General features: G+C 38.4%; 1 protein-coding gene across 7 annotated transcripts in view; it reads right to left on the bottom strand.

The window, feature by feature from the left end:
- SCLT1 (sodium channel and clathrin linker 1) overlaps positions 1-15,468 on the bottom strand; it is a 42,094-nt gene extending 26,626 nt beyond the window's left edge. For 5 of the 7 annotated variants that reach the window (XR_009818543.1, XR_009818544.1, XR_009818545.1 and 2 more), the window contains exons 1-9: positions 15,016-15,468; positions 12,013-12,074; positions 11,266-11,318; positions 10,330-10,399; positions 9,165-9,220; positions 8,669-8,801; positions 7,766-7,888; positions 4,769-4,834; positions 3,527-3,597 (exon numbers count right to left, since the gene is read on the bottom strand). Coding sequence is in view for 4 of the 7 variants with exons in the window: in XM_061994257.1 (XP_061850241.1) it covers positions 3,527-3,597; positions 4,769-4,834; positions 7,766-7,888; positions 8,669-8,801; positions 9,165-9,220; positions 10,330-10,399; positions 11,266-11,318; positions 12,013-12,060 (620 nt within the window). In the remaining 3 variants the exon portion in view is untranslated. The remainder of the gene's footprint in view (positions 1-3,526; positions 3,598-4,768; positions 4,835-7,765; positions 7,889-8,668; positions 8,802-9,164; positions 9,221-10,329; positions 10,400-11,265; positions 11,319-12,012; positions 12,075-15,015) is intronic. The other 2 variants (XM_061994258.1, XM_061994259.1) reach the window with 2 other exon arrangements.
- Between the last annotated feature and the right edge of the window lie 52 nt (positions 15,469-15,520).

Raw genomic sequence — 15,520 nt, forward strand, 5'->3', positions numbered from 1 at the left:
TGCAGCAGACTAGAGCTATATAGAGCTGCAGGTATTAGCTTTGTGAGCGAACTATGTATATGTAACTTTTCATTAGAGAAATGAAAATATTGATGAAAACATTCCAGACTTGGAGAATCACTGCAGCAGTGACTTTAAAGTTATACAGAGCTGCAGGCATTAGCTTTCTGAGTGTGACACAGACTGGTTTTAGGACTGCAAGAACTTTTAGCTGTTCTAAGGGCAACGTGAGTGTACTCAGTGCCCACAGTTAGAGGCATCAAATTCCTCTAAGAGCCTCTTTGCCCGAAACTGAGAATGCTACAGGGAAACTAACAATGACAAAGGCTGCTCATGATAGCCACCAGCCAGATTAAACAGAGACCAAGAGACTTCCAAAAAAATGACAGCTTGAAAGGAAATACGATTGCAGGTGACAGACCTCAGAGTGATAGGTGAGCAGTGAAACTGTGTTTGACCCTGTCAGGAGTCACCCCATGGGCATTGCTACCTCCCCCCGAGCCTCAGAGCAGCTGCCCTACCAGTCCCCAGGAGCAGCCTGCATCCAGCTGACAGTACAGGTAAAATAAATGGAGACCAAAGCATCAGGCTGTGTAGAAACTCAAGGGGTGCTTTCTCAGCAGGGCAGTATTAGCAGACTCCAGGAAGCTGCACAAGTGCATGTAAAGCTGGAGCACTCACACCTCCTATAGGAGTGGGGTGCAGAGGAGGCAACATATACTTCCAAAAAGGGAAGATCTCTGCACGTACTTTTAATCCATGCTTCCTGTGACAGAGTGTGCAAGATCATGGGATCAATTACAGCAGGCTATTTATAGATTTGTGTTTATTAGTATCTTGCAAATGCCCAGTACATCACAGTTTACCTTGTTACATTAATATTTTAACTCACTGTCCATTTATGGATTAACTATATGCAGTTACCTGCTTTGATCGACTTAAGCCACATGTGGTGAGCAGTCTTGCCTAGCCAGAACATATTAAATAAGAAATCTAGTGTTCTGCCACGAGAAAAGACAATGACTAGTCCAACTCTATGGATACTCGGATGGAAGTCTGAATTCACTCACACTTTCACTATTTACAAAATAGCAGCTAATAAAAAAAATGCAGATATATTTGGGCACGTGTGAGTAAAAGTTCAGAGTAATATGATTCACTAGCTTTCAGTCAGTTTCACAAACTTCTACCCAAAGCAGCAGTTTAAGCAGAAAATATGCACTTCCCTTCTGGTGCTCATCCTCATTACCATATAGACAGTTGTAGAGATCCTTGTATCTATGCATGGCTACGAATCAAAGAGTTTGACCGTTGTGGTTGTGCCATATTCTAAATTAATTGATCAAAGTGGTATCATTAAGGATTTTCACATAACTCCAAGGATCAAGCCTAAAAAGGAGTTTCCTTTTAAAAAAATTAAATAAAATCCAAAGCAAATAATGAAATCTAATTTTGACTGAAACAAAAGGACATCATGACATGTCATTTTGTCATTGGACAAAAATGCTCATTGGCTATTCAACTACAACCTGAATGATTTTAACTTTTTCTTGTCTGTTTTGCTTTTTTTAATAAAAATCACTGAGAGTGATTTTGTGTCATCCTGTAATAAACTGAATGTGGATGGCATTTATTGAATATCTAAAATAGATTCAGTTCATGCTAATTGCTTTTATGCCTACTTATTACATGAGTGAATGCAAGCATGTCAATGAACGACCAAAGATTTACAGATGAATGAGATACAGCAGTAATTCAATACTAATCCCTTCTGCAAGGAACGAAATTAAAAAAAAAAAAAAAAAAGGGATATGAAAATGTTGTTCTTTCCCTTTTGATAATTCAATAGGAGCATGCACAAGCAAATTCCAAGTGATGACTTGGGCAACGGGTACAAGCTGGAATATAAGAGGTTATAAAGAAATACAAGGAAAAATTTCTTCACTGTGAAAGTGATGGAGCACTGGAACAGGCGGCCCAGATGGGCTCCAGAGTCTCCTTCTCTGCAGACCTTCAAAACCCATCTGGACAAGTTCCTGTGTGACCTACTCTAGGTTGTCCTACTCTGGCAGGGGGTTGGACTAGATGATCTTTCGAGGCCCCTTCCAGCCCTTGAGATTCTGTTATTCTGTGACTGCAAATAATTTTTCAGACACACCCTGAATACATTAATTGTTGATTGCTTGTCACAACATTTTCCTTCTCCACAACACACTACTTTGAAAATAGTTTTTAAATGGAAAAATCTTTGCTAAAAAAAAAAAATCAGAGGTGCTAAGAAGTCCCCCTCAAAAACTCACTTGGCAATTGTGAGCAGGTTCCAGTCCTAAATTTATGGTACAAAGTAAGTGTAAAAATAAATAGTTTAAAACGGATACAATTCTTCTAGTGAGTAAACCATAACATACTAAAGGGAGGGTGAAAGCTTAATACTAGATGCAGCTAATTTTTATTGCTCTAACAGGAAGAAAGTTTGGACACAACCAATCTTGAAAAAAAGATCAATTTTTGAATTGGTTAATAAATATTAAACAGTAAAGCATCTGTTCATTTACTCTAAGCCTTTATCTATTACTATGGGTATTGAGACACAGTAACTTTAATATCTACTAATAGTACAACTAGACTCATTAAACAGATGCTAAAACTCCTGTAACGCCCAATCTTTACAGTGACAAGCACTTAGCATTACAACAGATACCAATTGCTCTTCAAGGAAAACTTGGTATGAGTTTGGAAGAGAGGACTGAGAACGTCTGACACAGCCATTCTTTCTTGGAAGGATGAAATCAGTATCAGCATGCATTCAGACGTCTTGTTTATAAATACTAGTATTACCTGCAAAAACCGAATGTATGAACACATGTGCATGCACAAATTTTAACTTTTTTACAAACTTTAACTCTTTTACAGAAAAATGGAGATTATTTTTACCATTTTCAGGGTGACATTCCTTAAATCATGATAAAACTAAAACATCACAGCAGTCCAACCATACTAAATATTTTAATTACAGTATCAAATTAAGTTACAATCACTAAAATCAAAGAGAAAAAAAATAAACAAAAATGTAAGTACATTATAAATTTTAAGCTTCATTTAAAAAATCTTATTTAAAGCTTTAGATAATGTTGTACTGAAAAATATAACTGGCTCATACTGAATTAATTTCCTCGTCATTGGTAGCTCACAAATTCACTGTCTACTGAAATGAAATTTTAGTTTGATCTCAACCATCACTAATTAAAAGAGTTAACAGATACAGTAAACTAGCACTGAACAGACTAGGTCTGAACATTGAATAATTCAGGAAACAGCTGAACCAAACAGCACTAAGTGGAAATACGCTACCCTAACACTAATAATGTACGCATTTGTACCAAACTTAAAAAGGCATTAACTGGAGCCATTGTTAACTACCACTACCAAGCCAGTTGGCAGTACAAACAAGGCCCACCATACAATAGCAGGTTAGAAAAGCTATAGAAAAAATATTACATAATTTTTTAGTTTGCCTGGTTGATACCTCAGTTGTTTTCGTAGCTGCTCCAGTTCCACATTCTGTTCTGCTACAGTTTTCAGAAACTGTTGATTGCTCTGTAAAGTAATGAGATATTTGTAATGTGCTCCTTATTGCACTAAAAAAGTTATATATTCAGGATTGTTATAGGGCATTTCTACAGAATATAATAGTATAAACATAGCTCATAAACTCTATTTAACACTGTGGCTGCTCTCCAAGTGCCAAGATTTGCATAGACTATTTTAAAAATGCAAATGCAGTGATGTTACCTAGTCCTTTCCCTTCTCTCCCCATGTTTTGTAAGAACTTCCAGAGACGAGAGCTGTAACAGCTCAGATTTACCATCTGTATTGATGATGGCACAATTGAAAAAAAAATTAAAGGTGCCAAGAAGAATGTAATCAATACCTAATTTTAAAAACATTGTTAAAGAACATTTGAAGACTTGACTTGCTTTGAACAGAACAGAAAAAACTGGGAAAGGGAAAAGATGGCAATATAAAAGTTACTAACAACAGAGGCATGGTGACAAAGAATGAGGTGATCTATCCTTCACACCTATAATATTTCAAGCCAAATAGGTGTATATTTTAAAAAGAGGTCAGACATGAGGAAAAAACATTCTAGTGATGAATACAGAAGAGAGTAGACTGCCTAGCGTAGGTTAGGACTCTTTTTGCACAGAAGTTGCTCAGCCAGAATCTTCACCAAATCCTTCACCTTGATTTTTCTACTATATTGAAATTGATTGTTAATCCTGGAAATCCTAGGCTAAAGATTAGAGACTGAGAGTCACACAGTCTAAGGATATGAATGAAGCACTAGATGAATAGAGCTCAGAAAAATTCCTGAAAAGGTCAAGGACGGTGATGCTGAAGCCAGCAGTGCCAAACGAAGAATCGATAAACATGTGGGAGAGACAGCCTACATAAGAGATCATAATTTACATATTTTTTCCTTTTGTGAAGGTGGTTTTGAATGTGTGACTGGAGTACACTCAGCAGATACTAAAATTCTGAATATAAGTTTACTACTGACTTCTTAAAGAAAGAGCTTACATAATACTACGAGCTAACCTCTGAACCACTCTGACCTGGTGTCCAGAGTTCAGGAAAAAAGCCAGTACTAACTGATTTTTGACTGGTTCCCAGAGAGTTTGCAAATCTGAGTCAAATAGTTTTATTTTCAATCAGCTACATTCTACTTTGAGGCTGCAATAGGAAAAAAACCAAAGGTTTTACTTACCAACTCTTTCTTCTCATTGGCTGTATGCAGTTGCTGAATCAACTGTTGAAAGCTTGTCAATTGATCCTAAAAAGAGAATTCAGAGCTTCTTATAGTAATTATCATCATCAAGACTATATAATTAGAGTTTCATAATCAACTGAAAACATTTTAAAAAAAGCTCTGTATACACGCTGGTGGAAATTCAGTATGCCTTCGTAGATTTTAATTAGATTGCTTTTAACTTACTACTTGAAAATGTATCTGAATTTCACTCAGTTACCAATTTCCCCCTTTCAAAACTTATACACACTTAGTATCACAATATAAAAGCATATAAGAGCAACAGTGTTGCCTTTGAAGAGCAACACAGGCTATGATGGTGTAGAGAATTTTTGCTAAGCAGGGTAGCAGAGGTGCCTTCTAATTAAACAGCTACCAGATGAACACATTTAACCTCCCCTTTGTCACATAGGATGTCTTGTGTCCATACAAAGGAAAATTAGCATAACACTGAAAAATCACATGGCAATTGTATTAAGAGCATAGAGAGGAAGTAAGTCCAGGAGCTGGACTATCTGCCAGAAACCTATTCTAACAACTCCCTTACTTACTATGTCTAATCCTTATCAAAATATCGTCTCTCATCTTTTCTTGCTGTCAATCCCTAATTCTAGTTGGCCTTACCTGTTTCTGCTTACCTCTGATAGCTTTTATTTTAGGTTTTGCTTTTAATGGAGGGCAGAAAATAGTTATTTACCTGAAAAGCGTCTTTCTGTGAGAGATTGGTAGCATTTAGAATAAAAGGCAGGTCAACCTCATTCTTACTATAACAGCATTCAAATCCTTGAAGAAATTAGTTATCAATGAAAAGTGGAATCTAACCTGCCCTAAACCCTTCATGGCTATCAATGACTCTGGGTGCTCTGCTATGTGTATGTTACCAGTAACTGACAATACAACAAAAGAAATAATCTAATGGAAGGAATAGGAACAAACAAGTTGGAACTACACATATTTATTCCTCAGAAATAATGATGAAACTTGATGGAGTACAATAGCTGTATGGATATTTGTCCTGTTTCTCAGAAAAGAGCATCTTGCTGAGGTGAACATGATATCACAAAAGAACAAAAGTCAGTAAAAAAACTAGTGTGTTACATAGGTGAGCCGTAAATGTGCCCACAAGGTGAGTGTACTTGGAAAATGAAAAGAACGTTAAAAAATTTGTAGCAACTCTTTACAGACTTAGAACTATCAGTAATGAGGTACATACAGTCATGAAGTTTCTATTAGTTCTTCAAACACTGAGCATCTTTATATATCTTAACAGAATAAAACAGCTTTCATAAACTATTATTTCCTGAAAGGCCTTCCCCAGAAAAGAAACAGGCCGCTGAACACAAGCTATCATTAAAAGAATACTTTTTAACATGTTTCTTAATTTGTTTATATATGCTCTTTACTGAATGACAACAGGAAACGGAGACCGCATTTCTCACTACCCCACTGCAATCATGCAGGCAAAATTCAAGATTCAAACACAGAAGAAAACATCAAAGATTTCCACCTTAGAATTCAGAAATCCTTAGCCACTTTTTCAGATGTTGAACTCTAATGAATATCCAATGTATGTACATGCATGTCTTGTGCATATATACATATACATGCAGTAAGACTCAGTGCATTCCCCAAGTTCCTGCCCATATATTGGAAATAAAGAACTTCTCCAATTGTAATGGTGCATTTAGGCTTCTGACACTGTGTCCCGTAACATCCTCATAGAGGTGCTCAGGCAGTGTGGATTGGATGAGGGGACAGCGAGGTGGATTGAGAGCTGGCTGAGTAACAGAGCCCAGAGGGTGGTGATCAATGGCACAGAATCGAGTTGGTGGCCTGTGGCCAGTGGAGTTCCCCAGGGATCGGTTCTGGGGCCAGTCTTGTTCAACATCTTCATCAACGACCTGGATGAGGGGACAGAGTGTACCCTCAGCAGGTTCAATGATGACACCAAACTGGGAGGACTGGCTGATTCCCCAGAAGGCTGTGCTGCCATTCAGCAGATCTCGACCAGCTTGAGAGTTGGGCAGAGAGCAACCTCATGAGGTTCAACAAGGACAAGTGCAGAGTTCTACATCTGGGAAGGAACAATCCCATGCACCAGCACAGGCTGGAGAATGACCAGTCGAGGGCAGCTCTGCAGAGAGAGACCTGGGAGTCCTGGTTGACAATAAACTAACCATGAGCCAGCAATGTGCCCTTGTGACCAATGGCATTCTAGGACTCATCAAGAGTGTGGTCAGCAGATCGAGGGAGGTTCTCCTCCCTATCTACTCTGCCCTTGTGAGGCCTCATCTGGAATCCTGTGTCCAGTTCTGGGCTCCTCAGCTCAAGAGGGACAGGGAACTGCTGGAGAGAGTCCAGTGCAGGGCCACCGAGATAAACAGGGGACTGAAGCATATTCCTTATGAGGAAAGGCTGTGGGAACTAGGGCTGTTTAGTCTAGAGAAGAGGAGACTGAGGGGTGATCTCATTAATATTTGTAAACATCTAAATGATGGATGTCAGGAGGTTGGGGCATCCCTTTTTTCTACAGTATCTAGTGACAGGACAAGAGATAATGGGGTGAAGTTGAAACACAAGTAATTCTATTTAAAAATAAGGAAAAAATATTACACTGTGAGAGTGACAGAGCCCTGGCACAGGCTGCCAGGGAAGTTGTGGAGTCTCCTTCTCTGGAAATTTTCAAAACTTGCCTGGATACGTTCCTGTGTAACCTGACCTAGGTGAACCTGCTTTAGCAGAGGGGTTGGACTAAATGATCTCTAAAAGGTCCCTTCCAACCCCTACCACTCTGTGATTTAGCTGATGAATCAGCGGCCACATCTAACTGCCCAACTTTACGTGACTCTTACGGAAATAATCAACAGCACTGGTAGAACCTCCCACTTCAGTTTGACTACACAGAATCTCTACAGTATAGACATTCAAAAATTTTAAAAAATAACTGAAAATTACTTTTTGCTTTTGCCTTTCAGCCATGTGAATCTGCATTTCAGTCATAAGTTCTTGGTACTGCTGCTGGAGTCGATCATGCTCCTTTGATGCAGTCTGCCAGAGCTCTATTGCTTCTTCTTTTTCCTGTGTTACAGAACAATGCTTTAAATGGTAGAAAAATAATCTATTCTAGCACATTTACTTTCACATATTATCTAAAACGAGAGGTCTTAATTTTTATTTCAAAGAAATGTCACTTTCCATATCTTTCTCTGCACACATTACTATGTGGACAAAATACCAAATCCAGATGCACAAAATCAGATGCATAAAAGTTCAAATTCCAAGTGAATGACATGTTTTCCAGATTTCTTTTATAGATCAAAATTTTAAAGGTATTTACAGTAGGTCTACAGTATGTATAATACTCAAATACCAAAATTCAGCTGTCAACATAATCATATGGAACAGAATTAATATATCATTATACAAAGCTAAATTTTTTTTTGCTTATCTTTTCAAATTTAAATATTTATTCCTATATGCCATATAAACTTGCTTCCTCAAATCACATTATCATGTGTTCAATTAAAATGACAAGCTATTACGAAAAAAATTGAACAAAGTATTTCGTTAATTTTCTAGTCAGCTATTCAACATAAAGATCAAATCAACTAGGTAAAATTACTGGCACAAATTAATATTAAAAACTTCTTACATGAATCTAGGAAACAAGTTCTTTCAGGTCTTTAAAAGTGAAAGTCTAAGTACTTGTTTCTTTAGCTACAAAAAGTCAAGATGGCCTCCAATAGTATCAAGGAACTCTGAACAAACTAATTCTGAACAAGAAATAAACTGGCTTCCCCTAATCTGCCAACATATGACAAGAGAAACAAATCAGTACAAATGTTTAATCTCACACACTTCATTCATCAGCTGCAGTTGTTCTTGAAAGTTTGTCACTATGACTTCATCTGCAGGAATTTCAGTTTCCAGAGGCATGAAAGGAAGAGCCTCCAGTGGCATCTGAAAAGCTTCTTTCAACTCTGCATGCAGCCTGAAATTCAAAGAACTAAATTCAGCAAAGTATTTCTTAAGGGGAAATTTTTTAACTGAAGAGTACTGTACCTTCAATCTGTACATATTTTTTACTTCCAAGTCATACTTAAATACATTAGATTCAATGAACACAACAGTTTGAAACAGCTTAATATCTAGTTCTTTTAGAGATGTGGTTACATCTCTTAAATCTAGTGCTGTAATCTACATTAAGCACTTACACTTGAACATTAAGCTGATGAATATGAAATTTTTAACTATTATGTAGATTGAAAAGATTTCAAGGTGCTAGAAAAAAAGCTTTTTAAGGTTTAGAAATTAAGAAAACCAGTAGTAGTAACAAGGCAGTGCAATTATTTACCTTTCATTTTCCTTGGTAACTTGTTCAACTTTTAGTCTCATCTCACTCATTTGTGCCTAACACAAAAACATGTAAGAGTAAGCACTCATTTAAGTGACATAAACTGTTGCAATTCTTTCATCTTTTAATTCTGACTAATACTGTAACGGATGGATGATTTAATTCTGCATAATACTGTAAATGAAAGTCTTTTCTAAGGAAAGCCACAGGATACCACTTCAATTTATCAGCTGCTAAATCCTGTTATACCAAAGCATTCAGAAGTTATTACGAGCATTAAACTTACCTTTCTGAATTCTTAGAGTTCCTATAGATTTGATTCTTAATTAACTCAAATTCTTGCAGGGATACAGGTAATAACTCTCATATTTTATGCAGTAAGGATTTGAGAAAATAATTTAGGAATTAGCCGAGGAGAAATTTCAGTTACATGAGTCAAATGGACTGTTTTGTTAATTAAACAGTGTAACAAAATCATAGTGCTTCTACTGCCATCTAAAATTAGCCATGTTGAAGACTGCATCTGCAGAAGCTTCATGATGGACAGATAAAAAAAAATATTAGATGCATTAAACCAAAACTAGAGTGTAACTTCTCCATGTATATCAAGTAAATATTGCTTTCAGTATGCTGCAGGTTTTAATTATTAAACGTACCACTTTGCTTAAAAAGTTTCATTTTTCTGGGGTTGAAAGGAGTACAGTCTCCCTCCAGCTCAGCCTCTGTGACAACAAACATTTAAAGAATTATTTGAATTGGAAGAATTTTTAAGAATGGAGAAGGCTGGGTGTATATACACTTGCAGGACTGAGCTGGACTGCATAGCCAAAACCAGACCTGTAAAGAAAGTGGGCAATAGCTGCCTCACCTCAATGTCACCTAGGAAAGTAACTGGAACAGTATCAGAACATCGAAAGGAATAAAGCATCTATGGTTCATTTCAAAACATTACCCCTCCAAACACACAGCCATCCACGCAATCTGGACAATCTCCCTACCTTTTCATATAAAGCTCTCTGCTCACCCATTTGAGGCAGACTGCAGGCCAGCAACTTTGTTAAACACTGTGGTGGCATGCTTTCCTTCATTGACATGAACTAATAGCCTAGGTATAAGTACTATAAAATATAAGAATATACACTCTGAAATGTTTGAACATCCATACCTCATAAAGTTGATGCTCTTTTCTCATTTCTTCCAAGTGTTTATTAAACTCTGTCATGAGAGTTGACAACCTAAGATGTTGAAAAACACAGAACAAATTCTGTAAATGTTGAAACGTTATTCTGGTGCTTAGTTTTACAGAATTCTTCATCTAGAGAACAGCACAAACCAGTCACTTTATTTTCAAGCTTCATATATATCAAAATCTGGTCAACAAATTTAACTACTACTTTTCAAGCATGGTCTTTAACAGATTTCCTTTATAACAGGAGACATAAATGAGCATTAATATATGAACATTTCATACCTATAACCTAAAATGACAAAAAAATAGACTGTTGCTTTCACATACAACAGTAGCCTATAAGACGATATAAAATACCGCAATTCTGCTTGTATATTTTTTCCTATATTTTTGTAATTGATAGCAATTCTCTGAAAATTCTATATTAGTCTGGAGTGACAGTGCCTTGAAATCTAACAAGAGAGGATATTTTATTTTTATAACAGGAAATAACAATTATTTTAACAATTTACTAACAGGCAACTCTTAGCTGAAGATCGTCGAAGAAATATTTTTAAAAACACCCACCTGACCTCAACAGACAGTAGTTACCTGCATTACCTAGAGCACTACAATGTCACCTGCACTTTTGTTTATCATCTTAAAATTTTTACTAGTGAATTGACTCATTTATCTCTCATCCTTTCTTTTACAGATTGTGGAATAAAAGTCATGTATTTAATTCACTGAATAAACTGCATAGTATCCAAAAACTCCTACAGGAACACTTCTACAGACTATCTGCAAATTCTCGGAGCTGTCAACATGTGTATGTAAGATCAGATTCAGCTGGATATTTACCCTTTGAAAAACACATAACAATTTCTTTTGAATACTTTGTAGTATTCCCTCTTACCACTTGGAATCAGTTACCTTCGGTCCATTGCCCTGGATCCTGATTTGCCATCACCACTAGGGACACTTTCCTGTAATGGTTTACAGCATATATTAGTACTTGTGCATGACTGCAGGTAGTTCTAAATTTTTACATGTGATCCAAAGCTGTTGTTCTGTTCATATTATAATCATATACAAAATCACCCATGATCACCTCCAGTTTTATATTAAAAAATCCTTGGGTGCTGGCTCAATTCCAGAAATGATCTTTTTTTTTTCTGAAGATGCTCTAATGTAAAAGCCTAATGGCATCTGAGGGGGAATCATTCACCTCTTAAAAGAGCAAGCTTACGCTTGCTCATTTTCATGCATCTCAGCATCCAGAAATTTCTGATGCCCCAGCATCTGCGTAGACCTTCAGACAGACTTATGCCAAGGTAACTTCTTCAGCTGGCTACCATGAGACTTATCTCTTTTCTAGAGAAGTTTATAAAAGTGAAAAAAACCTACTGAAGTAGAAATCAAGTATTCTTTTAGGAATACCTTCTCCTAAAAGTTTGTCATATGCAGAAGTACACAAAAATACCAGAATTCACTGTTATTACAGTTTTATTCTGCTGCTGCTGCTTGGAAAAAGAACAAACAACTCTAGAGCTATGTGATAGACCCAAAGCAAGGGTCATTCAGCATGTTGAATTGGGCTGTGCTCTATGCAGGCAAAGAGGTTTGTTGCAAAACCTCATCACAAAAATTCTTACTATTTCCAACCCTGAGTTCACATACCTGTTCAGCAGTAAAAATCTTGTCTGTTTCATACTGTCCAAGTGCCATATTTAGCCTCTGACCTGAAAAACAAAGCATTGGAGAGTGATAGCTGCACCATGGGCCATTATCTAGATAAACCTGACTGGCACCCAGAAATATGTTTAATGGTATAATGCTTTGAAGGCACACAACATGCTTCATAAAATTCCCCTTTTTAGAGAAATTATCTTAATACAAATAGGACTTGAAAAAGCCTACAAAGACAAATATGTAAAGGGCGGGTGTCAGGAGGATGGAGTCAGGCTCTTCTCAATAATGTCCAATGATAGGACAAGGGGCAATGGGTACAAGCTGGAACATAAGAGGTTTCAAAGAAATGCAAGAAAGAATTTCTTCACTGTGAGGGTGATGGAGCACTGGAACGGGCTGCCTAGATGCGTTGTTGAGACTCCTCTGGGGACATTCAAAACCCACCTGGATGAGTTCCTATGTGACCTACTCTAGGTTGTCCTGCTCTGGCAGTGGGGTTGGACTAGATGGATCTTTTGAGGTCCCTTCTAACCCTTAAGATTCTGTGATTCTGTGAGTGTTCTTTCATCCAACAAAAACATAGTATATGCAGTTGGTCAAAAGAGGAGATTATTCTGCTGTACTACATGTTGGTACAATCTCATTTCAGTGCTATGTGCACTTCTGGGCCTTAGAGTTTAAGAAGGATGTGAAGGTTCTTGAACGTGTCCAGAAGAAGGCAACAAAGCTGGTGAAAATGCTGGAAGGAACGTCCTATGAGAAGCCTATGAGGACTCTGGGCTAGTCTAGTTTGGAGAGAAGAAGGCTGAGGGGTGACCTCATTGCTCCCTGCAACTTCCCGAGGACATGAAGAGGGAGATACTGATCTCTTCTCCTTGGTATCCTGTGGTAGGACACACAGGAATGGTTCAAAGCTGCAAAAAAGGAGGTTTAGAGCACACTGGGAAGCATTTGCATATCAACAGGGTAGTCAAACACTGGAAGAGGCTTCTTAAAGATGTGGTCAGTGCCCCAAGCCTATCAGAGGCATTTAGATAATGTCCTTAACATACTTGAATTTTTAGTCAGCCCTGAATTGCTCAAGCAGTTGATGAACTTCCAAATAAAATACTCTTAGGAATTCCACTGAAATATTCTCACTGAAATATTCTAAGAATCTAAGTGACACCTTTGTAACTGGAATGGGTAAAAAGGAAGTCAGGAAGGTAATGCATACAGTTCAATTTACAACTACCTCTTGCTTATTTTTCTTGGTACACATTTCAGGGGTCTTGTTCTGGCTCTAATCCTCCAGAGGAAGACATAGGAAAAAGACAGACGGGACAGAAAGGAGGTAATCACAGAATGGTAGGGGTTGGAAGGGACCTTTAGAGATCATCTAGTCCAACCTCCCAAATAATAGCAAAAGGATGCCACGGAATAGGATGAGGAAAGTAGCTGTCCTCACCAGGCAAAGTAGTCTAAAAACATGAGAGTCCACGGGTACACAAGTGGACAAATCTCAACATACCCCTTACAGATGTGCTCACCTTCAAGAGTGAATCCTTGAATACATTCTGATGTAACTTCTACGTGTTTAGTAGCTTATCACAAGAACATGGACTTGAATGGAGGAATTATTATTTGTAAGATTGGTTTCTAACACTTAAAAAATGCATCCATGTAACTAACTGATCAGTGACAGAGATTAGTATTTCATTCCGAGAAGCTTCTTTACATCTACTTATTTAACACAGCAAATATATATTCTACAACATTAAATATAATAGTGCTTAGAGAATTTCCTTTTATGTGCGTTACACACATTCAACATTTTAGAATGCCTTTGCATTCATGAAACAAGAGAAACGTCAATCCATATGTCACAGTAGGCCTCAAATAACTCAGGTCTCAGTTGACATACAAACCAACTTCAAGTTTGTTGTTTGGCACCTTTTAAAATATTTGATTTTTTAAAAAAGTGAATTAAAATCCTTGACAGAAAAGGTACTTCCTAGAACTCAGACTAAATTCACTGTAAAGTGCTACTTAGAGCCTAAAGGTATAGAAATTAAGATAATTCACCAAGACAAATTAATACATACAAACCTCTCAAATACTAATGTTTGAAAATACACAATTTGTTCACACCACAGCATAGTAAATCCTGGTGTAAAACTTGGTAAACACACAGGCTTTTGAGCCAGGATGGCTCTGTTGGGTCAGACAGAAGCTTATCTGCTGCTAACATCCTTGGATTCAAGAGCTGCTCTTTTGTTTCAGATACACAAAGATGTCATACCATACTTAATGCCAAATGAAGTTTTGAGTGATACACAGCCATAGTACTTTATGCACTGTGATCCTGTCCTACTTCCTGCCACACTAGCAAGTTTTCCTGCAATACTAAGTGACAGGAATAGTTCTTGGGAGAGCACATCAACCTACTCCCTATTTATCAGGATAAGACCTGGGCAGAATCTTTTTTTTTCAGGATTTTGCTAATAAATAATTAAAGTGTACTGAGTCAGTCATATTAAACTTATCTTAGCATTATCAAAATTGTAACATATACACACAATGAAAAACATTGATTTTAGTCTGTAACGCAAATTTTGTGAGTAAGCAACATGATAGTTTTTTTGCCTTCCATGTGTAAGCCAAGCATACGAAACGCAGCAGTTCCTTGGAGAAAGGAGGCATTAACTAAAATAATACATGTTTTTGGCTCCTACCCTCACCGGTAGCTTTTAATTATTAGTCTTCAGCTAACTAAAAAGACGGTTTTGATGCTGTTATTCATTACAGTAAACACTAGAAAACCTACAGAACAGAAATCTTCACAATAGCCATAGGCAAAAGAATTTCTGCCCTCTGTTGAAACTGACCCCAGCTTCCTAGAGGCAGCACCTGGGCCTCGGCTCCTCCACTCCATCCTTCAACCAGCCCCAGGGCAGCACTTGGGTCACCCCACGAACGGGCAGCCAAGAAGCCGGCCCGCAGAGACCTCACCTGGCTCTCTTCCACTGCCGACCTCAGTCGCCGTATTTCCAGTGGAAAGCTTCAGCGCTGCTAAGAGTTTCGTTCACCAGGAAGAGCCTGCAAAAACCTGGCGAAAAAACGGTGATTTCAGCCGCTCACCACTCCCAGTGCCTGGCGGCCCTTCCCCTCACTGGCTGGCGGGGAAGGTGAAAGCCACTTGGGAGAGAGACGAAGCCAGCAAGCTCCCGGCGCCGGAGACGCGCTCCCCACACTAACCGCCGTGCACTTCTCTCAGTTAGTAAAGCCGCAGCGGCATGGGGTAAGGTCTGTAGCTACAGTCTCACCTCCTCAACCTGCCCCTTACCCTCTGTCCGGCGCAGCAACCCTGCCACCACTGCCCGAGAAAGAAATGTCCGGGGGCGGCCGCCGGCGCTAAGGGTACCCGCGGCAGCCAGCCATAGTTACGCGCCGCACCCCCGTGACGGGTGACGGCTAACGGCCCACGGCCCCGCCCCCCGCCCCCCGCGCACGGACG

Source organism: Colius striatus, chromosome 3 (genome assembly GCF_028858725.1).
Source record: "Colius striatus isolate bColStr4 chromosome 3, bColStr4.1.hap1, whole genome shotgun sequence".
NCBI lineage: Eukaryota > Metazoa > Chordata > Aves > Coliiformes > Coliidae > Colius > Colius striatus.